Source organism: Rhizomucor pusillus (genome assembly GCF_041956525.1).
Source record: "Rhizomucor pusillus strain CBS 183.67 unplaced genomic scaffold VTP01scaffold_24, whole genome shotgun sequence".
In the NCBI taxonomy this organism is placed as follows: domain Eukaryota; kingdom Fungi; phylum Mucoromycota; class Mucoromycetes; order Mucorales; family Lichtheimiaceae; genus Rhizomucor; species Rhizomucor pusillus.
Window position 1 is genome coordinate 221,247 of NW_027192166.1, and position 26,246 is coordinate 247,492.

Genomic DNA, 26,246 nt, shown 5'->3' on the forward strand with positions numbered 1-26,246 from the left:
TCGTATATATATATATATATATATATATATATGTCACCGTTCTCTCCTTATGATCCTTCAATCTGTAATACGACCCAATCCAGTCCCTCATATAGACTGTATCGAATCAAAAGGTGACATATTAGTACAATGCGCTTCTCCACCGAGTTTACTACGAACCCTTCACCAGACAACGCAGAGCAAGCCTGGATGTGCCACTGCCTGTCCTTCAAACTTGAGAGTCTCAGTGCATCCGAAATTTTCGCTGCATTGAGTGCTCCTTTGACATCTTGCTTGTTTGCGAATACCAATAGACTTGCATCTTTCAGATGCTAGAGCAAATAATTTTAGTCTGGGTGCAATCTCTTCCTTATATATATGCCAACCTCATGCTCCATCATTTGATGCAGCTCATGCTTGGCGATATCGAGCCGCGCGGCATCAGTGCTGTCTATAACCATAATAACGGCCTGCATTAAAAGTATCAACTTTGTCCTCTACTTTAAATACTCTTTTCATGAGCGCACCAACCTTTGTGTTGACATAGTATGTTTTCCAAGACGATCGCAGTGTTTCTTGGCCTGCAATATCCTAAGAGCAATGTCCTGCGTTAGCAACTATGCGAGCCAAAAGTTCTCAAGTTTTCCATCCGCGTAGAACATACCCACATAATAAACCGGATATTCTTATACTCGACTTCTTCCACATTGCTGCCGATGGTTGGGGTTGTTGTCACGACCTGATTCATAAGGCTGTTGCATAATTATTAGATGTTCCGGTTAGCTGAATCCAGAAACAATTCGAAATGGAGCAGACACAATGCAACTTACAGCTTGTACAAGATGGTCGTCTTTCCAGCATTATCCAGGCCGACAATGATGATCTTGACTTGTGCTTTGGAGAACAATCGTTTCCATAAACCACTGAATACAATGCCCATTTGTGGAAAGAGAGCGGAAAGAGGACCCCGAAGGCTGACTTTTACACATATGCATATGTATTGCTTTACAAATATCTAACATAATGACCGTTTCTCAATACAGAACTCATGCCAAGCTTGTTACGTGTTGGCGTTCGGTCATTTACGAGCTGAACGTTCAACAATTTTGATAAAAGACCGCGCTGAAAGCCCTGTTTTGACATTTCAGGATTTGAAACCTTTTTGTTTGCTTGTGGCGTGCTCACATTCATTCCAGAGTGGGGGAGGGGAGGATCGGAAAGGGACAAAGTGTCTCACAGTGTTTGTTAGTTATACGAAGACACCGAGCAACTGAAACTCCTTTCGATTTGCCACAAATGTCTCACCGGTTACAAAACGCATGGTCCTTGGGCACAAACAGTGCACGTTGTGCGCATGAAGTTTTAATGCATCACCTCAACACCGTATTTGCGGGCGAGAAAAGGGATGCTTTCGTGCATAGTTTTTTAATTACCAGGATTATGCCATAAAATCCTGACAGACAAAATCACAATACAGCCCAGCAGGTTGGATACGCTAAAAAATCTCACGTGTATCTGTATCGACCTGGTCTGTGCCTATCCTATTGTATGAAGGAAGAAACATAGATATCGTCGGTGTAAAAAGTTCTAATTCTCTAGCCATACTCGGCAGCTTATCACAGCTATACATGCAACGTAAGGAACGAGATGGATCCTCGTAGATAAGCCTGCATAGGTTGTAGCAGCAGGATTGTATCGAACCATCATCATCGATTCAGGGGTTCAAAGTTCTTCCTGATCTGCTGGCTAGCTTCAGACCAGTTGAAGAAGGGCAAGACGGAAAATAAGGAGGTCCCCTCACTATGAAGGGTCGACAAGGTAATAGAAAAAGGGGGAGGGGACAGTGTTTTTTCCCTTCGTCGTCGTCGAATACATGTCACTCCAAAAATGCCTAGCACAGTGTGAACTGCAAATTCTTGTCGATTCCAGCAACATTTGATAGTACAACAGTGAACAACAGCAAGAAGCTCGCGCTACAGCTAAAATATGCACTGTATGTGGTTTGTGGACCTCGTGGGCAATAGCATTTTGATGACGATGTATAACCAATTAACCGTTCTGTCTAGACTTGCATAGTATACAGATTGCTGATCCAACGGCTTTCTGTATTTACGACGTGGTCGTACTTGCTTGGCGGGGTAATACAGATTCTCGGCAGCATGTTACCAATTTTGTTCTCTGTCTCCGTCGGCTCAGCATTTGTATCCCCATTGATCTAAGCGATACCAGCGAATTGATCGATGGATGCATAGGTGATCGTAAGGGAAAGAGCCGAGCAGCTGACACAAATGTTTCACGAACAAGGGAGATGGAGCAGATATCCAAACTTTGACAAAGCATCCAAGTTTCAAGTAACTGAATTTCTGATTCACCAGGATGCGGGCAATTGAGCTTAATCTGCATATGCCAAGGATATAGTACGCTGTACTCCTCCTAATTCCTGATCCTTCTTTTTTTTCCCTTCTTTTTCTCACTTTGACATACACACAAAAGCTTACTCCTTCTTTTTCTTCTAGTTGAATTTTTGTTCCTTTGAACAACAATTTTCTTTTTTTCGCTCTCTCCCTCTTTCTCTCTAAAAAGTTCTCGCTGTCACAGCAGTCCCTTCTTTTATATTTTCTCACTCTTTCCCTCACTCTTAATCTGATATTCTCCATTCATTCCCTTAATCATAATCCGTTTATACTTTCACATTGATGTTATAAGCTTTTCATATATACAGACATTCCTTCTTATATTTCTCATTCTTTATGGCCACTACCACCACTACCACCTCCTCTTCTACGCTTGTTATAGAAGCACCAACAGCTCGTCGCATACCTCGGTCTCGCCGATCTAGCTTCTCGAGCACCGCAACTGTCAACACTGAGACCAAATCAATCATTGGCAAAAAGACGTCCACTCGAACACTAAAAACCCGTCGAGGGAGCAGCAATGCAAGCGAGAAACGAAACGCCGATTTCCATGCTTTATTTAAAAGTATCCCAGAGCATGATAGATTGCTTGATGGTAAAAAGGATTGTCGCAAAGATAATGCAAAAAAAATGGTACTAATTGTTCAATGACTTCACACCTCGGTGTAGATTACGGATGCGCACTCCAAAAGGAAATTTTGCTGCAAGGTCGACTGTACGTGAGCGAGCAGCATATATGTTTCAACTCGAACATCTTTGGCTGGGTCACCAATGTAAAGAGAAGATTCTGAAAACCAATGCGACCTGGATTTTGACAGCTTGTTTGCATCCTTTCTTTGAACTATAGTTGGTTATTGCATACGAAGATATCACCGATATCGAGAAAAAATCAACAGCAATCTTTATTCCCAACGCCATTCAGATCACCACTACGAGTGGCAAGGTAGTATATTCTCAAGACCTCGCTTGGACCCAATCCATCCCATCACCTAACCTTGGAGTTAGTACTTTTTCGCTTCGTTCTTATCAAGAGACCAAGCATTCGACCAGATACAAGCGCAGCGTCAGCAGTGTTTGTTGCAGCGCTGCCAGGTTCCAAAGACGTTTACGCTGGATGCTGACGAAAGTTCATCGCTTGCGTCCTCATCCTCATCTGTGCTTTCAAAGTACTCATATGAATCACAGTCCTCTGTGTCTCCTGACGACAGTGTTGTGGGCCCTCTGGATCAAGGTACCAGCTAATGTGAAGCAGAAGAAAGCTGTCTCTCAATTTACTCCTTTTTTCTGATAGCAGGTCAACCCAAAGTACCATTCGAAGGAAGGCAGAATTCGGCCGTTACTTTGCCAGGTGCATTGCTGCCTGAACATGATCTTGCACGTCGACGTACAGCTTCGGAATCCCAATTGCTTGGCTTGCACGCCGCCAAGAATACCAATGGTTTGTCGCAAAAGAGTGAACATACGGCCTGTGCATGCACAGAAGCTGGTGGCCACTATGCACACACGGTTCTGGACCAGGTTTACGATGGAACTATCGAGAATATCTATGGACTTTTATGCAACCGCGCATTCATGTTCAAGTTTCTCACCGAGGTCGAAAAGAATTCTGGCAAGTTGCAACAGTAAATCTCAACCTAGAAATGCCATGTATTTTTAATTAATCTTGCTTTTACTACAGAAGTGGATATAGGCGCGTGGGATAAAGCAGATACAGGTCAACACGTGCGAAATATCTGCTACGTGAAGCATCTGAATAATGCGATCGGACCCAAGTTGACCAAATGCCATCTCAAGGAACAAGTCGACCACCTCGATCTGCAAAATTACGTGACGCAGGTGACAACAACGCAGACACCGGACGTTCCATCTGGAAATTCGTTTCGCGTCAAAACGCGTGTCTGCCTCATGTGGGCTGGGCAAAACAAGGTGCGCATGCTTGTCACCGTCGTTGTTGAGTTCTCCAAATCATCGTGGCTAAAATGTAAAGTTATCTATTTTGGACGAGCCTGCAAAAACCGCGTGTTAATCACCCATACAGCTACTATAGAAAAAGCATCTATCGATGGCCAGGTGACATATTTCAAGAACTTGGACTCGGCTATCCGTCAACAGATCCAGCCATCATCCATTCGGTCTCCTGCAGCAGCGGAAAAGAGACTGCATCATCATAATCCTCATCAAAGACGACGCCGACGACAACATGTCAGAAACCACTCCAGGGCTGATCAATACATCCATGGTAAACGCACCAAGTCCATATACGACACTTTACTCGAATCCTTCAAAGCAGGCGCATCTGCAGGTGCAGAGTGGGTCATGCAAAACCCTGCACCTAGCACCAACCAAATAATCGTAGCATGCCTTGTTTTCTTGTTATGTATCAACGTTATCATTGCAGTCAAACTGGAGAGCATTGGACGCAAGATGGTGGAAAGAAATAATATTACCAGCAAGGATACGAATCCTTGGGAAATGCATGCCGACAAGGTATGGCAGTGGCTGGACACGCAGCCAACAGCCATGTCCAAATGCGTCTGGGAACTAGAGCAGCTAGTGCAACATGCAGAAGATGGTATAGAAGAATTAATGCGACAACAACAGCAGCAGCAACACGATGCTGCTAGAAACGATTACTTTGCTACCTCCCCTGGTGCTTTGTGAATTAACGAAATAATGATAAACAAATTCCCATAATTCTTCTGTCCACGAGAGGAAGTCGCGTGTTGCCGGCAAAAGAAAAAAAAGGATTGGTCGCAAAGTGAGAGTCTGCTTTTAGAGAAAAAGGAAAAAGTATAAATATACAACATGGAAACAAGTTTATTGTTTTCCCGCTCTTGGCGGGGACCACGCATCGTGTTGGTGCAGGGCAGACGCGGGCAAAGGGGAAAAGACAATGTATAAAAAATACATTTTTGAAGGGGCGGTGCACCAGCAGGCATCACCCGGAACGGAGGGATGCTTCTACATACAGAGAGGAGACTTGTTTGTATAGAATGATATGCACTTGCAAGCAAAGAATACCTGTCACGCCGCACGCACGCCATAGAATATGAGTAGGATTTTGTATAGAGCATGCAAGAGATCACAGAGCCAAGGGGAAGACGCCAGAGAGCAGAGAAGCTGCATGCATGATTCGGTTAAGAGGTATATATAAACATGCTTTAATCTGCATCAACGGTGGTCAATCGTTTGCAATCTTAAAAGATTTGATGTTCTAGCTTACCATATCATTTCTCTTCATTATTTCTGTAAAAGATGAAGAGCAGAAAGAAATATACAGGGATTGCTCATTTTATAGGCATCTCAGCAAAAAATCTTCTGTTATCAGAGCCAATGCTTACATCCGGAACTTCGAATGTTGTTTTACAGTACTGTACAATATCTTTTGTGAACCGGTCCATTAACATGTAAGGTCTACAAATCTTCTATGTCGTACCGTATGTACAGCGCTATTTGGAGCTTTCTATCTTCCTCCAGGAGCTTCCACGGAACGTGCTTACCTCTAAGCCTATTTCGTAAGTGTTCAAAAGTATACTTTGGATAGTGCATCATGTCGAAGCAGACTCGCGTGCCTCTCCCAACGCTGGATTTGCATCCGCCATCGAGACTCCGAATCATGCAAAATCTGGTTATGCATCCGCCATCGAAATTCCAGATTTACTGTTAATAGCAGGGATAATATCTCTAGGTCATTGGATATACCTTATTGATTACTTGCGGTTTTGAAGATTCGTCGATATTGAGGACAGGGAAGTCTGAATTGTCGCTGTATCATGCAGCTTCGCCATCTTTGTCTGGGTTCCGGAGCCGTAGATTCTTAAGATTAGGCATTGTAGGCGAGAAGGATCCGGATGTGAGAATAGGACGATGCATAAAGTCGACTATCAAAATGAGCCTATGCTCAAGTAATTCGACGTTTGTGGAATATTTTCAGTGAATTCGAGGCGTTGTGCTACTCACTTGGCCTTCATGAACCTGCATTCTCCGGCGGTTTGCATCCGCTTCGCTACTGCAAGCACAGGCGCCGTCGAATTCCCAGTTTATTCGGACCGCCGCTCGATGGAATCCACTCTTTGATTTGGTGTTAGCGCTCCTGGTGTCGCGATGCGCTTCGCACCAAACAACAGCGAGGTTCGGGAATGCAAAGGCTGGATACAGGAAGGTGAATTCAATGCTTATCCTTAATGCTTGGCTCGGGCCCTCCTTCGTCGCGCATGCGCTTCGCGCAAAGACACCAAGGATTTTGGGAATACAGATGCTGAACACCCGAAAATTTCAAAGTCGAATTCTTCAGATTGGTGCCTGTTCTGTCTGCCAAACTCCGAAAAGTGAACATTAATTTTGTATACACTCTTCCATCCAACGCGTGGATAATATGTATAAATTAATTAACTACAGTTTTATGTCAGAAAGCCGGTGATCCACCCCCCTCAAATCGCTATAGCCTCCAGAAAAAAGTGCTTCCACAGCGATTTTTTCGAATTTGAGGGCCCCACCGACCAATGACAGAGGAGAAACCGCTTTCCAAACGTGGATTTTGGCGCTCAAAGAGGAAGGTTACACAGGTTATTTTTTAATAGAGTCTGTGTTTAGTGATAGTGATTTTTGTTGCGTGGTAAGAGAGGAAGAGCGAGGGAGTAGTTGGGTTAAGGATGACGAAGCAGGGAGAGGGGAGAGAGAGAAACGGTATAGGATATAGCAAATAAGGCAAGAAAAACCAAAGTAAGAAACGGTGTGTGGGGAGAGATGGACACGTGGATGATGTCTAGTCCCTGCCAAGCTCCTCAGCGAGCTGGCGTCCTCGGTTTTGAGCGGACAAGACGGCATTTTCCATGACTTTGCGGATACCATCAGCCTCCATAGACTTGATAGCTGCTTCGGTGGTGCCCTTTGGCGATGTTACTTTTCGACGCAGGGTGGCGAGATCATCTTCAGATTCTTGTGCCATGCGAGCAGCACCCACGCATGTTTGCAGAGTAAGCGCCTTTGCATCTTCAGGCGAAAGACCGGCTGCAATGCCCGCGTTCTCTGTAACGATTCATAAGATTTGTTTGTAAGCTTAAGTCTAGAATAAACCTTTATAATTTTAGTTCAACAAAAACTTACGCATAGCCTCCATGATGAGGAAAAAGTATGCCGGACCACTTCCGCTGATGCCGGTGACAGTGTCAATAAGGGACTCCTTGCGTACCCAGGATACTTGTTTTGAAACGGCGCCCATGATGCTTTCCGTCAAGCGTCTCTGTTCCTCGGTGACGTGCTGCGTAGCATACAGACCCATGGCACCTTCACCGATCAGCGCAGGTGTGTTTGGCATGCATCGGATGATGGATACATTATTCTCGTTTGGAGCATTTAACCATCGCACCATATCGGTGGTTGTGATACCAGCTGCAATGGAGATGATGAGGACAGACTGGTTGCGCAGGAGCGCCGGTGAGAGACTTGTCATGACTCCTCGTAGGACTTGGGGTTTGACAGCAAGGATAACAACGTCTGCACCTTCAACGGCATCTTCATTGTCTCGAGCGCTCACAAGCTCGGGGTACTTGGTCTTCATGTAATTGCGACGCTCCTCGAGAGGTTCAGAGTACTTTAGCCGGGAGCCAGGATGGCCATTTGCGTGTAAACCGCCAAGGATGGCCTCAGCCATGTTGCCACCGCCAATGAATGAGATGACGGGTTGTTGTTTTGATGCAGAAACCATGGTTGTAGTTGTACTAGTAGAGTAGCTGGATATATGGGACGAGACAGAATGCAGACGCTGCACGGAAGAAGAAAGAGCAGGAGCTACCGATTTAAGCATGGACATTTTGGAGGAGGAGATTTATATATGATGATGTGGGTGTTTATGTGTTTGTAGGGAAAAAGTCGAAAAAAAGAGCTGCAGATCTGCAAGATCGCAGCCAGCCAGTAATGTTCCAGCCCTGTCCAGCACTTGAGGGTCACACGTTTATCGCTCTTATCTTTGCACAAAAACATCATTGAAACGATTGCTGTTTATTATTGGGTAAGGTTACTCAGCTATGCTCATTACATGTTCTATTGTTTAAGCATCTATATCATCTTTCTCTTCTCGACTTACCCTTACACTTGTACCTTTGCTGGATCGCTGCCGTGGTTTGTTGCTGGCAATGGACGAGCGGTGAAATGCAGCCCATTCCCACCAGTGTCAACAAACACAGACATGTTCTGACATGTGCTTTCAGAATGCACAAAGGCTGGTATAGCATGTTCGGTATCTCAGCAGAAACTCCACCATCTCTTGAATAGTATGAATCAGAGTGACTCACGACATTGCTTTGTCGCTAAACTTAACGAATGAGCATAGGTGTGTATGAGCCATCTGTGTCTAGGTATTCATATTACAAGTAGTAAAAGTGAATTAGGTGTGCTGTGCATTGTTCAATTACAGTTGTCAAGGTCTTCATCAATGGACACATGCTGGCGGATTACAGTGTGTTCCGAAAGCGGCATAGTCAAAGGGGGCACGGTCTCAAAAGAGAAAGGACCCTGCTACTCCGGATGACGAAATCGTGAGTCTCACGGGGTTCCGCGCCCAAATTCTCAAAGTTCACGGGGGAACTGCGATGGTCCTTGCGGTGTTTAAAGCAGTCTACCTTTGTCATGTTTAATGACGTCGTGAATCTGCTCATTTTGGAGAGAGGGAGGGTGAACGGCAGAAATTAAGGAGGACCTACTACCAGACTTGTTGCTTTATACTTGGCATTTGTTCGAAGTGGTTTACGTAAGGTGCACCGCGCAAAAGAAGCGCAACGCCATACCATACTTACCATACCATTTATATATGTCATAGTTGTAAATTTATCATCACCATCATACTCGTTGTAGGACACAAGAAAGCCAAGTTGGCAAAATGGAAAAAGTTTAATTCAATCAGGTCATGTGCAACGCAGAAACAGCTGTGCATAAAGTTGCTAAAAAAATTCAAGAGATAAGATCATCAACAAGAGTGATCGAGGTTCCAGACTTGGTCGTTTATGCGATGCTAGATAGCTCTTGTCGATTCAATTGGACGAGAGCAAATCAGTCCAAACCTTGGATCGCTTTTAGATCAAGCGCGCTGTATACACTACAGGATGTACCGGATATACTGACAGAATGTCTGACGCTTTCTCCTCCTAGTGGCGAACATCGCCGCAGACAGACCCAACTCACTGCATAAATCCAGTCTTAATATGCAATGAGATATTTTCATCTGGCAAAAGCAAAAAGCGGCATTTTTAAAACAAAGAGTCATTTTCCGTTGGCTACGAGCATTATCGCGGTACACACATATATGCCGCGCGATATTCGACGCATCTTTGATGCAAAGAGCGAACCACCATGTAATAATGTACATTAACAGGTGATATCACGCCCTTTGTCATGCCTCCACTAACAACTATAAATTTGGAAACCTGACTCAATTTCCTTTTGCTAATAACTCTTTACGTATCTTCCAAGGAATAAGCGACTGAAGATCATGCCATAACATTCTCCTGCTAAACTTTTAAAACTGCTTGTTGCAGGTTGCTCCAGTGATATATGCCAATTATATTTGAGAAGCAAAATAAACAATAATTCGTTTTCTGGCTTGATCGCCGGCAATCGTGCGCACAGCGTCGTTCAGTCCCAGGCAAACAATAATTCGATTTTTTCCATGATGCACCTGATCTTTCCATTGGGTGTACAGCTCCTGAACCAGTTCCAGATCGATGGTAGCTTGGTAACCCTTTTTCCCAAACTGAAGAGACAATGCTTCTGAATAGGCTAGATGCTAGCCTTCCGTCTGACTACCCACTACCGTGCTGGTCATGATCTGCTAAGGTCCAAATAACAAGTGGACGTGCACGAAGATCATTCGTGAACTTGGACGATGAACGGCAGCAAAGAATAGTGGATAATCGATGGAATTTTGAACGACGTTGCCGTAACTGAGCATACTGGTCAAAAGGATCGAGAAGACGCTGGTGAGGATCATTTGATTCGGATTGATGTGATTGTAACCCAAATGTCTGCACAAAAATTGTGTTGCTTTGCGTAGTTGGTGTAAAACCATTTGAGCTGGATACACAAATGATGAGTATCTCGTCAACATCAATTCATATGAAAGATGTGATTAATGCATTCATAGTTCTGATTTCCAAGACCAGTTTGTTGCTGTTGTCGCTATCCTTTAATATAAGTAATTCAACATGTGGATACCGTATGTTCACGCCAGGAAGGCAGGTTAATGGAGTTTCATTCCGTTTCAAGGCTGTCCTTTATGATGCGCATCTGTCGAAGGGAGTCGACCATATATCTCTGCGCAGTTTACAAGTAGGGCCTTAATTTTTCAATGAAAACCATTCCTTTAAAGACTCTAGCACAGAAGTGCCGCAGCAATAGCGTCTGCTTCCAGTCACCGTTCAGCCAAGTGGAGAGGTTGCTATCAAGCTCAACCATCCATAATTTCACCTCGAATGGTGCCAAAAGGGACGCGACTGGATTTGAAGGTCCTCGGGTGGTCATTATAAAATTGTGTTTCCGCGCATGTACTGATCACCTTGTACCGAGTCATTCTTGAGATAAACAGGCGGCCAAGAAAGTCGATTGATGGTATCTTCTGGATTATGTCACTGACGGCCATACGCTGATCTGTATTCATGATAGTGAAGATCGTTGTAATAGCTGAGCAGGCGCGTCAGTGTTCTCGTTCCATGGAAATATCAGGATCGGTATTGAGTGAGTATGCAATGGCGCGGCGTAATAGAAAGTTGATGACTTGGGTGCGTGATTGGGAAGAAATGCAATAGACCTCAGGGTCCTAAAACGCATATTCATGTTCGTGGTTTTCACGTCACGTGCCGAGTTCAGCACATCAATAGGACTGACCACTGGCCGATCCCAAGTCCAAACTTTGTTACCAAAAGTTTGTTGCTCCGCGCGACGGATATTCAATGCCGACATCCCATAAGAATACACAACGAAAATATCAGCATTTGCGTCGTCTATGTCGAAAGACAATATCGACGGATAAAAACCTGTATACATGGTTTCTTGAGATGTCATCATTGCATCAGAAACGAAAATTTGCGAGGAACATTCCGACTTGGAAGGTCGATATTTTCCATGGACCTGAACCAGATTGCGCGGGGAAGCAGAACAGCCTGCGGTTGCACAAGGATCACGCAATATGTCTCGTCCTTGACACTCGCGAACTTCTTTTTTTCTCTTGTTCTCTTTTTCTGTATACATACATACGTACGCAATGTCGAGCGATCAGGGCAAGAAGCACCACCCGTCATCAGCAGCCGACTTTGTAGCCGGAACGTGAGTGACCGACCCGTGCGAAAACGATAAGGGTCAGCAGCAACTGATCGCACAACACTGCTTGGTTGTAGCATAAGCGGCATGGCAAATGTACTTGTTGGCCAACCTATCGGTAAGCCAAACGACAGTGACAGGGAGGAAAGCTTGTGAGTTGTTAAACGTACATCGTTATGTAGATACGATCAAAGTCAGACTTCAACTTGACAGTAGTCGATTTAACGGAGCCCTGGACTGTGCAAGGCAGACGATAAAGAAGGAAGGATTCTTTGCATTATACAAAGGTATAAAAGTCGAGACAAAAGGAGGCAGAGAAAGAGAGCTGGGGAATCTAACAGTAAACTGGAAAGGCATGGCGAGCCCGCTGGTCGGTATTGGTGCCGTGAACGCGCTGCTGTTTGCAGCCAATTCTGCGATCAAAAAGTCGATGCAAGAGTATCCCGGACAAGTCTTGTCGCTTGATAAAATTGCCCTTGCAGGCGCAGGCGCCGGCATTGTCAACTCCATCCTGGCCTCTCCTGTCGAACTGCTAAAAATCAAGTTGCAGGCACAGTACGGCCACTCTGGTGGAGCGCACCGCTACTTTACAGGACCCATCGACTGTGCAAAGTATCTGATCCAGAAAGACGGTGTAGCGAACGGTCTATTCCGAGGCATGTATGCTACCATTCTGCGAGAAATTCCTGCATACGCTGGATTCTACACTGGATTTGAGGCAACAAAGCGGTTGCTGGTGAAAGACCAGGCACGTGAGGCTACCGTCTTGCAATTGATGATTTCAGGAGCCGTCGGCGGTATGGCTTACTGGCTCACTTCGTATCCTCTCGATGTCGTAAAATCCGTCGTCCAGAACCAAGTTGTTCCTCCCCGAGGATTATACGTTACCAGTACAATGCAGCAGATCGTAGCAAGAGAAGGTGCAAAAGGTCTTGTGGCCGGATTAGGACCAGCGGTGATCAGAAGGTAAGGAAAACACAAAAGGCATCCGCTCGATATTATAGTAATTCTAAACAAATTCTAAATAGTATTCCTGCCGCTGGTGCTACATTTACTGCATACGAGTTATCAATGCGAGCCATAGAAGCCTACGGTTGGCCATAGACCTATCGCAATAGAGAAAGAGAGTATACAGTATACGCTCTTCATTACAACTACATCTTGCTACATCATTGTCTAGTTTTGCAATTTACAGAAGGAAAAAGAAAAACATAATGCACAAATACAATTATGAATGATTGCTATCCGATTGAGGAGTGGCAGGATGATCCCCATTCTGACCCAAAGCCGCAGAGCAGAGCTGCGTCAGCCGGGCATAGTGGGTAGCATCTGCATCTTCACCGTGTTCTGGAGGAGTAGACGTGCTAGAAGAAGTCGATGTGCTTGGCAATGGTGTCATTGGGTGAGGCTTTAACATGTGTGGGCTATTGGAGTGTGATGTCTGCTGAGGATGATGTCGCTGTGTTTGCTGATGTTGTTGAGCGTAATACACGTGCGCAGGAGAACCAGGTTGTTGATGTTGCTGCTGCTGCTGTGGTTGATGTGATTGTTGCTGTTGAGTGAGAGGATCGTTTACTGTGCGCGATGGTTGAGGCGACGAGTACGACAAATTATACGACTGCGACGGCGTGTAAGCTTGTTGTGACGATTGAGTAGTTTGCGGCTGATGTTGCTGCTGTGATTGCTGCTGCTGTTGTTGTTGTTGCTGGTTATCACTAGCACCTGGCACGAGCATCGGATAGCCAAAGGAGGAATACACGTTCGGTGCAATCATGTACGTATGTGGCATCATCTGATCTTTGCCTTGATAAGCAGCGTATGGGTTGTACGTATCGCCGTAGCCTTGGCCGTAAGCACTTAGTGTGTTTGCATATGTATACGTCGTTGGTTGGCGCATGCTAGAATACGGCGCCATGGGATCCATATGCGTTTGACCCATTGCAGGGTGCGACGCCATCGCAGAGGCGGATTTCGTTGTACCTGCCTTTTGAGTATCGGTGCCATCTTCATCTGTGTATCACAATTAATTTAGTTTAGTCTGTATAAATTACACGGTTTCACACACTTACCTTTTTGTCTTCTCTTGTAAGGTCCACGCTTGACACCCTTTTTCCGTTCCTTTCGAACGGAATTTACACAAGTATCTGCAATGTTGTACTTGATACACCGAGGGCAAGGTCTTGCATCGTCACATTTTTTACAGGCCTTTTGGCAATTGGCTATATAAAATCGCCAAATTTAGGAATTAAACGAATTTAGCCGGCGTTATCTGAAAAGAACTTACTGCATGCATTCTTGACTTGTTTACGTTTCTGCGGTTGTGCCGGCGGTGCCGCAGCAGCAGCAGCAGCGGCTGCTCGTTGCTCTGGCGGGAGCTCACCGAATGCGTGCTGAGACAGAGGAGGAGCCAGGATAGAGGACTGCGACTGACCCATCAACGAAGGCGGGACAGGGGAACTCGTGCTTGAATAGGGTGTGGCGGCGGTGGCAGCAGCATGATAGCCTTGTTGATAGTAAGGTTGCATGGTATTGAAGCGGAGAGTCGTTAGTCTCTATGTAACGAGTTGACGGTCAGTAAAGCCGGCAAGAGCAGAGATTACTCGGGAAGACCAGTGATCAACTGCCAGGATTGCCGAGTGAGGTGTCCGACAATCACCTCCCTTGCTTTAATCGGATCGCCAACACCCATGTGTCAAATCAAGCGAATGCAACAACTGGGCGGCGTCAGAAGCTGACTTTTCTCTTTGTACACACGTACACCAGAAAAGGGGTTCGGACGAGGCAGCATAAATTGTACACAGGGTCTCCCCAAATAGAATAAAGGACAAAAGCACATACCTTTTTTTCCTCGCTTTCCAGCAAGAAATGAAAAAAGGAAGAACAAATTTTTTTATAACGTAGCGCGCTCAAACCGGAAAACGCAACGGCGGAGTTGCACGTCGAGCCCTGTCGTTGTCTTGGGAACCAATGACGATAGAGTGCTATAGAAACCAGTTTCGTTCAACTTTTCCACGCTCACCTAGCACAATCCAAAGGGACCTAATGTGTCTGGATGAAAAAAGGATTACTTTGCATCTCTTGCAAACCCCACCACTGCAAACAGCAGCAATATGCCCTCACGACAACAAATATGCATGTCTCAACGAAGGTGTTAAATTACGTAAGCATAAATAAAACCCACGTTGCCTCTTGCTGATTTTGCTGCATCTTCTCCGTATGACACTTTTTTTAGTTATCTTGATCGAAAACGTGACCTTACTTTGAGCACCTCTTTTCTTGTTACCCTCAAAGCACTTCCATCGGCTGCTGCTGTAGGATTATGAGTATCGACGAGGAGGTAGGAAATCCCAAATCTCGGTGGAGGTTGGCACCCAAACCTGCCCTGTGAAAGAAAAGGTTGAAAAATATCTGCCATGTTAAGCTCTTCTTTTGCCGCGGAAAGGGACAAATTGCTTGGTTCTTTCAAGTCAGGGCATGTCATTTGTAAGTCGTTCCAAGCAAGGAATAGCTTCCTCGATTGCCAAGACGGGATCACCAAACCTTACCGTTGTATGTTGGAGGAATAATATTATGAGTAATTAGAGGTAGTACTTTATTTATTGCATTTGCCCATGCCATTGAGAAATGCAATGCTTGGCATAAGACAGCGGGGGAGGACTCGAAAAGAATACCCTGGAGGAGTATGCCACTCTGCTCAGTGATAATATTATCCTCTGCAGTTAAGTTGCACAGACTTTGATTTAAGCATGAATGGCATATCTAAGACTTGGCTTCCTATGCACTTTACATAACAGCAGATGCAAGACGAATGACTAGTCATTTCCAGTGGAAGTATTAAGGAAGTCATTAGCAGTATACGTGAAAACTATAGCTCCAACAGGGAACGAAAAGATAGCAAATATTAGATATATGGTCAACCATTCTGAACATGTACAAACGACTCCGTGTCAAAGTGCCTTTCCCGCAGACGGTAACCCGGAAGCAACCGCGTAATATATTGCAACGCTACTTGATGTGAGTTAGGGATTTTCGGCATGAGCGGACTGGGACAAGATGAGAGTCCAAAATTTTGCACTCAGCTGCATCTGATTGATTGTTCGCGTACATGTCTTTATGGCGACATTGCTGCTTTATTTCAATGAACGATCCCAGCTTTCTGACAGCTGCTTCCGCGGTCTATTAATCCTCTTCCGTGACACACTCGATCGTAGCATACGCAGTTGAGTTGCTGTTTCAACTGTTACTTCGCCGCACATTATTTGAAGTAATTTAATGTTAGCAACAAGTGCTCGTAAATTGGTGATAAAATGCCGTCTTTTCTTATTGTCAATGATACTGTCAACGATACGGAATCTCCTAAACTGAAAATTTCCAAGAGTCAGCGCCCTCCTCAACGAAATAAACGTGTCCTTGATAGAGACGATTGATCTCGGAACCGGAGCAAGCCAAAGCCCGCTCGTTCTGAATGCGAATTTTGAATTTCTGCTTTTATCTTTTCTTCGAACTGCTTTTCCACCTTTTGAGGCGAATGCTGATTATACAACAGCTTTTTTCGTTCGAGCTAAACTACGGCGGTTGTCAGTTCTCAACATACTGTGTAATAGTTCACAGAAAATTCAATATCGAACGTTTGATGTCTAGATTTTTCTAGACAAGTTTGCGTGACAATGCAAGGTAAAAGCAGGGAAGAAGCGGAGAGAATAGTGCACCTGTCAAAAGAGCAGAGAGAGACAAGACAGCAGCAGCGTGGCAATAATGCCCGGAACCGGGATCGCCGGTTGGGTAACACAAGTGATTGGTTGCTACCGATTTCTGGAAGTGTTATGCATCTCGATGCGCGAATAGAGGTGCTCGGCAAAAGAAGGCCAGCGGCGAGTCAGATTGTTGTAAAACATTGTCATGTTCCGTTTTTACACTTTGCAATGCCATGTGACCCGGTTCCGTCAGGGGAGAGGGTAGAGCACCAGTAGCAGCAAAGAGAGAAGAGCGCGTAAAAAAAAGAAGGTTGTTGTGTGACGACAAGACGACAGAGCGAGCTTTGTGGTGGGTCTGCAAATTGGACGCGTCTGTACGACATCACGGGTCTAATAAGCTCTTTCAAACACGGAGCACTGTAGCACTATTTTTCTTCATGGAATGAATATTCGAAGAGAGATGAAAAGTGATAACAGAGAAGATTATATGTACATCGGCGATCGTCAAGTCGCAATTGTTGGGATGGCGATGCATGGTCGGTCGGCAATATTCTGCGATCTAATGGCATGGAACGGTTTCCGATGCGGAGGACCCCATGATGTATCGTGCTTCGGCTTTCGGTTGCCTTAAACTAGGGCGCCTGTCTGCATTGTACATATGGCCTATCAAAATCAAGTGCCTCCCGAGTCATATGAGAGTTTGGGAAGCGAAGAAACAGACCTCATACGTTTCTGTATCTGCTTCGGTACCGCATCAGAAAAAAAAAAAAAAAGAAGATAAAGGGAAAATGCGCATACAAAAGTAGCAGACTTGGATGATTAGGTACTTCAGCTTTTCCGGCGTCGTAACGTAATCTGTTCAGATCCTGTTCACTTTGCAAGGCGGTGGTCCCATGGTCGCTTTTAATGCCCCGACGCGTTGACGCAGCAGCATTCGAGTTTTTGCTTTGCTGTTGTCTCTTTGGTGGGTGCTGCTGCTGCCAGTCCGCCACCCCCCTTTCTCTTTCTCTCTTTCATAACTTTTGTCACATCGCACGTTTTCTCACCAAAACTTTGCTTTGATTTTTTGCCGCCTGCCCCTTTTTTTCCTAACTACTGCTCGTTTTTACCTCGTCCTTACAGTAGCAAGAGCGAGCAGCATAGTTTATCAATTTTCTGGTGTGTGGTAAGCATTCAACTGGCCCCTTTTTCCTTTGTTGTTTTGCCTGCTGTGCTTGCCCTGCTAAAGGTGCATCGTTGTTGCATGACAAGCGGGGCAAATTTTTTCTTTCGATTTCTTGCAGAGTTGCCACGGACTGCTTCTTTCTTTCTTGTTCTTCTTCTAATTTATCTCTGCGTTAGGCAAGAACATTGATCTCTACCAGCCAGCGACATGACTGAGTTATACGAATACAAACCGATCGTGAAACTGCCAAAGAAACGTCAAAGCATGGTTACCATGACCGCGAATCATAGGAACGCTACCGCCGCCATGGCCTTGCACCCACAGACATACCCATTCTCCGCCACAGGGACCGATTTCCTCGTATCAGAGATGCTCTATCTAGATACCGTGCCACCATCGGTCTCGGAAAGCGATGTAAAGGATATGGTGAGCAGCTGTGCCCCTGTCGAGTGAGTATATATACAAGCACCGGTTGCATTCCTCTGCTTTCCGGCGCGACTCTAATCTTGTTTACCTTGTGCGTCAGTGTACATATCGATAGAAATACAGGCCATGGTTACATACGCTTCCAAAGCAAGCAGCTTTGTAAGTTATGCCTATCGACAAACACGAATGCGTTGTTCTAAAAACTGCTGCTTTTTTCCATCTACAGCTGATCGGGCATATACTCTCTTCAACGGGGCTGCACTCGGCAAGCATGATGCACGCCTACAATTGCGAATCTTTCCTCCTGGGGACACAAAGGAACCCGAGGCCGCATCTGGGATTCTTCATGTCAAAAATTTGCCTGGATACACCACAAACTCAATGCTCTATGACCTGTTCCGGCCATTTGGTCCCATGAGCCTGTGCAAAATCATTGTTGAGCAGGGCTCCACGTTCAAGGGCACAGCTTTGGTCCAGTACTTTCGATCAGAAGATGCAGATAAGGCCGTAACTATGGTAAGTCGCGCGCATGTCAAATGCATAACCACACAAAATTAAGGTTCGTTTTTTTTACCTACAGAATAACAGGATCATCGGCGGTAACCTAATGTAAATATACTATTGCTGCATATCTCAACCACAGACACTCATGATCATCGTTCTTTTTCTTCTTTTCTAATCTATCTAGCAACGTGTTCCCCTTTGTCTCCAAAAGAATGCGCCCGCAATCCGGGGATTTGACGGGCTCTACTACTCAGGCGGTTGCTGCTGCACAACCTGGCCAGGTATAAATTTTCTCAACAGATTGACCGTAGCTTTTGTGTTTCTAACGAGTGCATAGCAGCACGAAACCAAGAATGGATCAACTGTTTCTGTGGATTACTCGAACCTGTATATCAAAAATCTGGACTTGAATGTCAAGAGCTCTGACCTCTTTAACCATTTTCGCGCATTCGGCCGCATCATTTCCGCTCGGGTTATGAAGAATCCGCAGACAAAACAGTCCAAAGGCTTCGGATTCGTAAGCTTCAGCCGCACCGATGAAGCATTCCAAGCCCTCCGGGAGATGAACGGCAAATATATAATGTCAAAGCCTATCGTGGTTGCTTTCCACGAGCCCAAGAAACCTCGGAGTGATAAGAGCAGCTCGCCGCCGACTGTACTTCACAACTCTTTCAATCCATCCGCTGCGGTTTTCACGCCCGCTCACACAGCTCGTTACTCGATGCCTCATCAGCATCCTGCCCCACCTCATCACCACCACCCGTCATTTGTTGGAAGCGAGTTTGTGCCTTCCACCGTGCCACTCACGACACCGTTGTATCCAATGACTCGGAGCTTATCGGTGCAAAACCCTCGTGTCATCAACAACGGCCTCCATGCAGCTTTCAACGGTCCAGACAAGGTGTGTAAATATAGAAAACCTGAAAGATAAACCTGGATTTTGACATGAGTATTCAACGTAGATGACCGCGTACCACAACCCGAAACAGAATGGCAACAACAATAGCAATCACTATATGCAGCGAAAGGCCTCACGGCAATCCATGGTTGTCAACGGCAACGTGGTACCGGCCGCGAATTCCGTGCCACCGCCGAGCTACACGACAACCCCGTGGTTATCTGCGAAAACAACAGCAATAAATGAAAACACCAAAAGTAACAACATTGTCAATAACAACGAACACTACCAATACAAGATGACACCGCAAGGCCGGCCTACACTGAGACGCCGCACTTCGGAGGAATCTGTACCAAGTGCTATCACAGAAACCAGCTCGAGTATCCAAAAGCAGCGCATGATGGCAGCTATCATCAAGAGCGGTGAAAAAGACAATGTCGATGATATTACAGACATGTTGCTGACTCTCAAGCGCAAGGAACGATCCCTGTGCCTTTTCAATCCAGACTTTTTACGAGCCAAGATCCAGCTGGCTAAAAGCGCGCTGGAGCTGTTTATGGAAGAGGAGGAAGATGAGCAACGCACTAAACGCAACAACTTATCTGCTAACAGCACAGCAGGAGCATCGAAACAGCAACAGCAACAACAACTGCAACAACAACTGCAACAACAACAATATATCGGCAAGACTCCTTCTCGAGCGATACCTATTGTACCGCCGCCGCCTGCTGCACAGCAAGCAGCATCCAAGGGTGGCAGCAGCAAAGTAGAAAAAGTTTCTTCAAATGGTAACAGCAATGCCGAGCAACAACAAGAAACGATGATACCCGCCAATGATATCAACAAGTTCCTCCAATCCTTGGAAGGATTAGCCGTGCATGAAAAGAAACAGAAGCTGGGTAACCTTCTTTTCCCGCTTGTCAAGGCGACCGGTTTCAAGGGCGCACCCAAGATCACCATCCGTCTTCTCGATACCATCCCACTGCACGAGCTCGCTCACTTTATGTACGACAAGCAGGTGTTAACATCTAAAGTCCAAGTCGTTGCTGCCAAAATCCAGCAGGAGAAGGAACAGCAGCAACAGCAACAGGAACAACAAAAGTAAAAAAAAAAGTCATCGTCCATCTGCCCCAACCCCCACCCACCGCCCGCGCAACGCTCCACCCTTAATCTTATCTACACCCTCTCTCACTCACTACCAAACCCATCTGTACAGAAGAAGAAAAAAAGAAGGAAGATGCGGTGTGAGCCCATTCCATTCAATAACAAGACCAATCTTTTTTATATTTTCTCCGTTTTATTCGCTGCATCTACAAGAGCAGAAATAAAACAATTGGCAAGCCAAAACTCATTCTTTTTCTCATTTTCCCAAGTTTTATTCGGAAGTTGTGTATGTACAATCTAGCGAGTGTATTGCAAGTAGTGAGAAAAAGAGGCATTATGACAGGATAATATAACTGTCAAAACTAGTGTGAACGCGATCAAGTGATGTGTTGTGGATGGATGATGATAGTAGTGGTGGTGGGATTATTGTTTAAGCTTCTTGTTCTTCGCCATGATCGGCAAGCGCGTCGAAGATGTTAACCGATGACGATGACGAGGATACTTTGTTCTCTTGTTCCTTGTTATTTTCTGGATCATTTCCGAGGATACCCTTGGCCTCTGTCCACGTCAACTTGCCGTGCTGATCGACCCAGCAACAATCCACTCTGGCAGCAAACTCCATCACAGTGGCTGCAACGATCTTTTTGAGTCGCCAAATCGTATCTTCCTTTGCTTCAACCTCCAAGTCATCGGATAATTGTGGAGTGACCACCACGGCATCCAAATCAACGCGCCACTCAGAGGCAAAAGGGATATCGCCAAGCGCTTGCTCAAGCGCGAAATCCAGGTCCTCCTTGATCAATCCAAACGAGAGATTCGATAAAAGCAGTGCATTGACAGAATGCTTGGATAGCTTGGTGACGGGCAATGCATCCATTGGTGTTTCTGCTGCACCTAGGTGGGCGCTTTCATCAGTGTTACCATTTTCAGCTGTAGCTGCAGTCTGCGGAGGAGGTCGATTCAACGTTGGATAGTGTGCGGCAACAGAAAGCAACGTGGCTGGTATGCGAGTCTGACCCAATGCTTTGCGAAGAATGACGCTGCGGTACGGTTCCGGATCAACTGCTTCGGTAGCGACGTTAAAGTGAATACTGTAGCGATGCAAAAATCGGCGGAAAGCTCTCTTCATCGGCTTGCAATGCAGAGTCTGCTTTGTGCCTTGGACAAAGTCGATAAGCAATTTCTCAATTTGTTTGCAGAACGTCTTGTTCTCCAGGAAAAAGTTGCACAAACTCTCGTCGTAGTATCCCAGATCGTCCGTTGACAGCATCGTCGTCGGTGTAACAAGTTCATCAGCCTTCTTATCCAACTCGAGCGCCAACGCCAGCTTGCGGTTACGCTCTATCTTGGCGCAAAAATCGTTGCATTCCAATTCACGTTTGGATCCGGGCGAGTCTGTGGTTGCGTTACACGACACTGTCAGTGAATTCTGACCGCAGCGGCATGCTACACGGACAGGTGCCTGGCACGGCTCGTTTTCGGGGCACTTTGTTGCAGCAGCATTGTGGCACGATTTGTTGCACGGGTGCCCGCATTTCTCACGTTTGCCAGGACAAGGTTGCGTGCACACTTGACCTTCTTGCAGGCAGGGTCCACCGTGACACGATCTGATACAAGTATGATGGCCGCACGGCAATAGTTTGTCGCAGGTGCGCCCGCAGCGCGGTGATTGTCGGTAGCAAGGCACGTTTTTAAGCTCTGTTTTGCCACAAACGCACGTCCGTGTCACTAGCATGGCACACGGCGGGCACGGTTCTAAATCCGGATGGCAGTTGTGATTAAGTAGACGAACGTGGCCACAAGGAGCAGGCCGCTGGCATGGGTGCGGGCAGGATGGCATAGGCGTACCGCATCGCACAGGCGGGTCAAGTCGTGTACGTCCACAGTGACACGTTACTTCGTCAAATACAGCTTCTGTAATTGTTTAGGGTAACATTATTAACATACTTTTCTTAAATAAGTGCCAAAGACAAATAAACTTACCTAGACAAGGTTGGCATTTACCCTTGTGACATCGTTCTTGGCACGTATGTTTGCCGCACGATAATGTGCGGCCGCATATTTCGGGACACTCGTGCACATTTTCAGCTTCACGTGGTAGTATGTTTCGTCGGGATCCCTTGTTGGATTTCGATGCAGGGCAGCACTCAACTTTGCACTGATGTCTGCCACAGTTCCGCATAGATCGACATACTTTGTTGCAACGTGGAGGATCGCCACCCGCTTCTTTGCATACGTCGGAACAGGTCGCTGAGAAGTTCGAGTTGCCACAGCGGCAAGGGACTTGGACTTGCTCCAAGCACGGTGGACAGTCGCCCAAGTGACATTTCACGCTGCAGCTATGGCCGCACGGAAGCGCTTTGCCGCACGTAGATTCGCAAGTTGGTATAGGATCCGCGCATGTTTCCCGTTGTTTACCACCAAGCAGGTCCTTGATGCTACTCGATCCACAGGGGCATTTCTCGACTAGTCGTGGATCAAACGGACACGTTTCCGGGTCGTTGTCTTGAGGGTGACACGTCTTTTGGCAAAAATGTTGACCACAGGCAAACGGTCTGATCACATAAAGTTTAAGGTCTGTCTCCTCTTCCTTCTCTGCTATCGGTCTTCTTACCTTTTACACTTGTTTTCACAGGCATAAAATGCGATCCGATCCGCGCTGCGGACAGCTCTTCCAGACCCACACGGTGTAGCCTTGCTCTCCTTTCCACAGAAACAAGATTGTTCTTCCTTGGTCGGGCACGGTGGGCACAGACCAGGATGACAAGGTTCAGCGCAGTAATGTTTTTCACAGCCAAGCAACTCGCCACAGACTTCGCCGCAAGTGTACGCTTGAACGTTGTAGTCTGTTTCTACACAAGTCGTCTGTCTCGTGTGCTGTCCACAGAAACAGGTCTGCACGGGACCCATGGCAGTGCAGGGCGGACAGGGTCCAGGATGGCACGGTCTATACGTTGTACGTATGAGTAATTATTGAATTCGACAAACTGTAATAATTCTTTCTTGCAACTTACAATATACATTTGTGAGGGCAACTGCGTGGTCGATGGCATAGCTGACCACAGGTATGCGGTGTGAGGTATCGGTTTGCTTCTGGATTTTGCTCCTTGCCGCAAAAACAAAAATATTCTTTGGGAACGGAAGTTCGTGCGAATTGACATCCAGGACATCGCCATTGAGTGACAGGTTTATTCGTGTCTTTATCTAAAAGCCGGACGTCAGTTTTTTCCAGTTTATCCTCCCAATATAAGAGTTCGTTTTTACCTTCTAACGACCTCGTAGCCCACTTGGTCACGCAAGGCAAATGGAAAACTGCCCAGCAACAATCGCACGCCCAAGTAGCATGTGCTGGACGGATAACGTCCCAACACACCATACACTCATATGTCGATGTCCTCAGTCCCTGAGTCAAGGCGCTTGACAAATCCTTGTAATCTTCGACAGGTACAGGCTTCTTGACACCTTTGCCCTTTTTCGACTTGTTGTTTTCGCCATTCTTTTGCGTCGTTGACGTCGAGTCATCGGTAAGTTTGCCCTGAGCCCGGTTCTTTGTGAACCGCGGGTGCTGTCTGGGCTGTCGACGCTTTTCCTCTGTCGCAGACGTCGAAGCTTGGTCGTTCTCCTTTTTCGTTTCCTTCGTTGGCGGAGGTCGTCTGCTTTTCTTTTGAGCAGGAGCCGGCTGCTGCTTTTTGCTGCTGCCATGTGTGTTATTATCAACACTGCTATTGCTACTGCTGCTGTTGTTGTCTTGTTTGGTCTCTGCCGTTGTCGTTGTCGACTTGTCTGCAGCGGCAGCGTCTACTTTGGGTTTCTCGGCTCGGCGTCTGTTGTTCCGTCTTTTGTTATTACGGTTCTGCTGACTTTGCTGCCGAGACTGCTGCTGCTGTGAATCGTGTAGGACTCCATTTTGACTAGTCTCTACAGGCACGTTTTCAACAATGGCGTTCTCACCGCCCATGAACAAACTGAATGTTGAAGGAACAAAAGAAACTTGACAATGGCAGTTTTTAATGGACAAGATTTTCAAGTACCGCTTGCTTTACCAATTGCTGCGATGCCGCAGCAGCCAGCGATTCGGATCCGCAGCTAATCCGCAGCATCGTACTACGGGGTCGACGAAGCATTCGGGTAATAATTTGCCTTCTGTTAATATGTACCACGTTTTCCATCATTCTTGTTTTTTCTTGCATTGTATACTTTCAACGAGTCATGTTAAAACGTAAAAACCGATCGAAGACAAAAGGAAGACGGGATTCAGAAGTACAGTAATTGGAAGTCGAGATATTTGTTGTTGTTATTTGTCATACATCTGAAAATGTTACATGCAAATGGAACGATTGGATGGGTTTATAGTAGGAGATATGCGTCGTTTATCGTCCTTGTTGTGCCTAGCGGTATCCAGTATGAGTTCTTGTTACAATGGCTGCAGTAGCGATATATACATGTATTACCTGATAGTAGCCGGTATAGTACCCACTGTAATACCAAGCCATGATAACCTTCGATAATGCGTCGTCATCTACTTTAACGGTTAGTGGATAGTCCTGGAAAAATCGAACCTTGCAAAATGATATACTAACCAGGTCCACCCAGTGTTGATTGCGAGCCGTGGTACGGTGGAGTCTCAGGCATGAACGGCGTGGGGGGGACGGGCGGCGGGGGTGGAGAGATGTATGGCTGTGAATGAGACTGTTGCCAGGAGAATGCGTCGACGCTAGAAGAAGGTGGTGCTTGTGGTGTAGGAGGGGGTAAGTATGCAGGTGGATAAGGATAGTCGTAGGAACTTGGTTGGCCATAGTAATAGTTAGAGAAATCATAGTTGTTGTCGTTGGACTCATATTCTTCTTCTTCTTCTACCAGCTTTTGTCGTTTCCTCTTTGCTCCGGACTTTGGAACTCGCTGCTGTTGCATTCTGCTGCCGCTGCTGCTGTCCTCTTCCACTAGTTTCTCCGGTACCTGGTCTTCTTCGTAGTATTCATCTGCTTTAACTTCGACCTGCTCCTGCTCCTGTTCCTCTTCCTGCTCTTGCTGTTGCTCTTCTGCTCCTTCTAGCTCGTTATATTCCTGTCCTGTCATATGATTTTCATCTTGGTCTTGGTCTTGTTCTCCTTCTGGTAGAGGATTTTCGCTGGGTATGTCACTGGTGTTGGTCCTCACATCATCTGTGCCACGGTTTTTCCTATTTCCGTATGGTTATTAGACATGAAAGCAGGACACTGAATTCCATTTTTGCACTGACTCTGGTGGTGGTAAAGGAATCATCCGCGGTATCGTTGTAAAATCGTTACTTGCATGAACGTCCTACGTTCTTGCGGGTTAATAACGCGTGTCTGATAACAATGACATGCTTTCTTGTTTCTTTCACTACCTTGTAGCCCTGTATCGCAGCTTCCCAGAAGTCAAGCAAAGGCACGTCTTGCCAGACATCGTCCGCGACAACGTCCTGATCATTGCAACATTGTTACTGCAAGAGCTCTCTCTCTCTCTAACACACACACTCACAGTTTGCTTTCCAGCGTACCTCTACTTCCTGATTCTCGGCAGCTCCGGGATCGTACTCTGCGAATCGTCCTTCATACTCTACATCTTCCTCGGACATGTACCGTTCTGCCTGATTCATGATCGAGATCCGGGGAAAAAGTAGATCGGACCCTTTCGCGACTTCCAGAATTGAAGAAAGGCCCGAGGACTTTTTGAAAGGGCGACTCCAAATTTGAAAAGAGAGAAGCGAGGGAAGACGAAAGCTTGTTAGC

At 46.1% G+C, this 26,246-nt stretch overlaps 9 protein-coding genes across 9 annotated transcripts; 4 read left to right on the top strand and 5 right to left on the bottom strand.

Annotated features, from left to right (window-relative positions):
* Window positions 1-47: 47 nt before the first annotated feature.
* VTP01DRAFT_5726 (uncharacterized protein) lies at window positions 48-919 on the bottom strand (the record flags this gene model as incomplete). The annotated part of the gene is made up of 6 exons (XM_069384550.1): window positions 48-96; window positions 160-311; window positions 366-449; window positions 511-570; window positions 644-731; window positions 810-919. 6 exons carry the CDS (start codon window positions 917-919, stop codon window positions 48-50), a joined length of 543 nt encoding a protein of 180 aa, XP_069235168.1.
* Window positions 920-2,729: 1,810 nt separating this feature from the next.
* VTP01DRAFT_5727 (uncharacterized protein) lies at window positions 2,730-5,054 on the top strand (the record flags this gene model as incomplete). Its single annotated transcript, XM_069384551.1, has 7 exons — window positions 2,730-2,988; window positions 3,063-3,166; window positions 3,241-3,336; window positions 3,399-3,624; window positions 3,685-4,002; window positions 4,072-4,374; window positions 4,432-5,054. 7 exons carry the CDS (start codon window positions 2,730-2,732, stop codon window positions 5,052-5,054), a joined length of 1,929 nt encoding a protein of 642 aa, XP_069235169.1.
* An 889-nt stretch (window positions 5,055-5,943) lies between these two features.
* Window positions 5,944-6,330, top strand: VTP01DRAFT_5728 (uncharacterized protein; the record flags this gene model as incomplete). Its single annotated transcript, XM_069384552.1, has 2 exons — window positions 5,944-6,021; window positions 6,082-6,330. 2 exons carry the CDS (start codon window positions 5,944-5,946, stop codon window positions 6,328-6,330), a joined length of 327 nt encoding a protein of 108 aa, XP_069235170.1.
* An 828-nt stretch (window positions 6,331-7,158) lies between these two features.
* Window positions 7,159-8,205, bottom strand: VTP01DRAFT_5729 (uncharacterized protein; the record flags this gene model as incomplete). The annotated part of the gene is made up of 2 exons (XM_069384553.1): window positions 7,159-7,421; window positions 7,500-8,205. 2 exons carry the CDS (start codon window positions 8,203-8,205, stop codon window positions 7,159-7,161), a joined length of 969 nt encoding a protein of 322 aa, XP_069235171.1.
* A 3,441-nt stretch (window positions 8,206-11,646) lies between these two features.
* Window positions 11,647-12,806, top strand: VTP01DRAFT_5730 (uncharacterized protein; the record flags this gene model as incomplete). The annotated part of the gene is made up of 5 exons (XM_069384555.1): window positions 11,647-11,708; window positions 11,780-11,820; window positions 11,885-11,989; window positions 12,056-12,668; window positions 12,731-12,806. The coding sequence occupies 5 exons, from the start codon at window positions 11,647-11,649 to the stop codon at window positions 12,804-12,806; spliced, it is 897 nt and encodes a 298-aa protein (XP_069235172.1).
* A 124-nt stretch (window positions 12,807-12,930) lies between these two features.
* VTP01DRAFT_5731 (uncharacterized protein) lies at window positions 12,931-14,227 on the bottom strand (the record flags this gene model as incomplete). Its single annotated transcript, XM_069384556.1, has 3 exons — window positions 12,931-13,712; window positions 13,772-13,921; window positions 13,987-14,227. The coding sequence occupies 3 exons, from the start codon at window positions 14,225-14,227 to the stop codon at window positions 12,931-12,933; spliced, it is 1,173 nt and encodes a 390-aa protein (XP_069235173.1).
* Window positions 14,228-17,768: 3,541 nt separating this feature from the next.
* Window positions 17,769-20,494, top strand: VTP01DRAFT_5732 (uncharacterized protein; the record flags this gene model as incomplete). The annotated part of the gene is made up of 7 exons (XM_069384557.1): window positions 17,769-18,010; window positions 18,088-18,146; window positions 18,214-18,503; window positions 18,568-18,596; window positions 18,676-18,772; window positions 18,832-19,392; window positions 19,454-20,494. 7 exons carry the CDS (start codon window positions 17,769-17,771, stop codon window positions 20,492-20,494), a joined length of 2,319 nt encoding a protein of 772 aa, XP_069235174.1.
* Window positions 20,495-20,923: 429 nt separating this feature from the next.
* Window positions 20,924-24,451, bottom strand: VTP01DRAFT_5733 (uncharacterized protein; the record flags this gene model as incomplete). Its single annotated transcript, XM_069384558.1, has 5 exons — window positions 20,924-22,407; window positions 22,477-23,048; window positions 23,108-23,440; window positions 23,508-23,697; window positions 23,758-24,451. 5 exons carry the CDS (start codon window positions 24,449-24,451, stop codon window positions 20,924-20,926), a joined length of 3,273 nt encoding a protein of 1,090 aa, XP_069235175.1.
* A 412-nt stretch (window positions 24,452-24,863) lies between these two features.
* On the bottom strand, window positions 24,864-26,113 carry VTP01DRAFT_5734 (uncharacterized protein; the record flags this gene model as incomplete). Its single annotated transcript, XM_069384559.1, has 6 exons — window positions 24,864-24,881; window positions 24,945-25,012; window positions 25,074-25,672; window positions 25,733-25,794; window positions 25,862-25,936; window positions 26,015-26,113. 6 exons carry the CDS (start codon window positions 26,111-26,113, stop codon window positions 24,864-24,866), a joined length of 921 nt encoding a protein of 306 aa, XP_069235176.1.
* Between the last annotated feature and the right edge of the window lie 133 nt (window positions 26,114-26,246).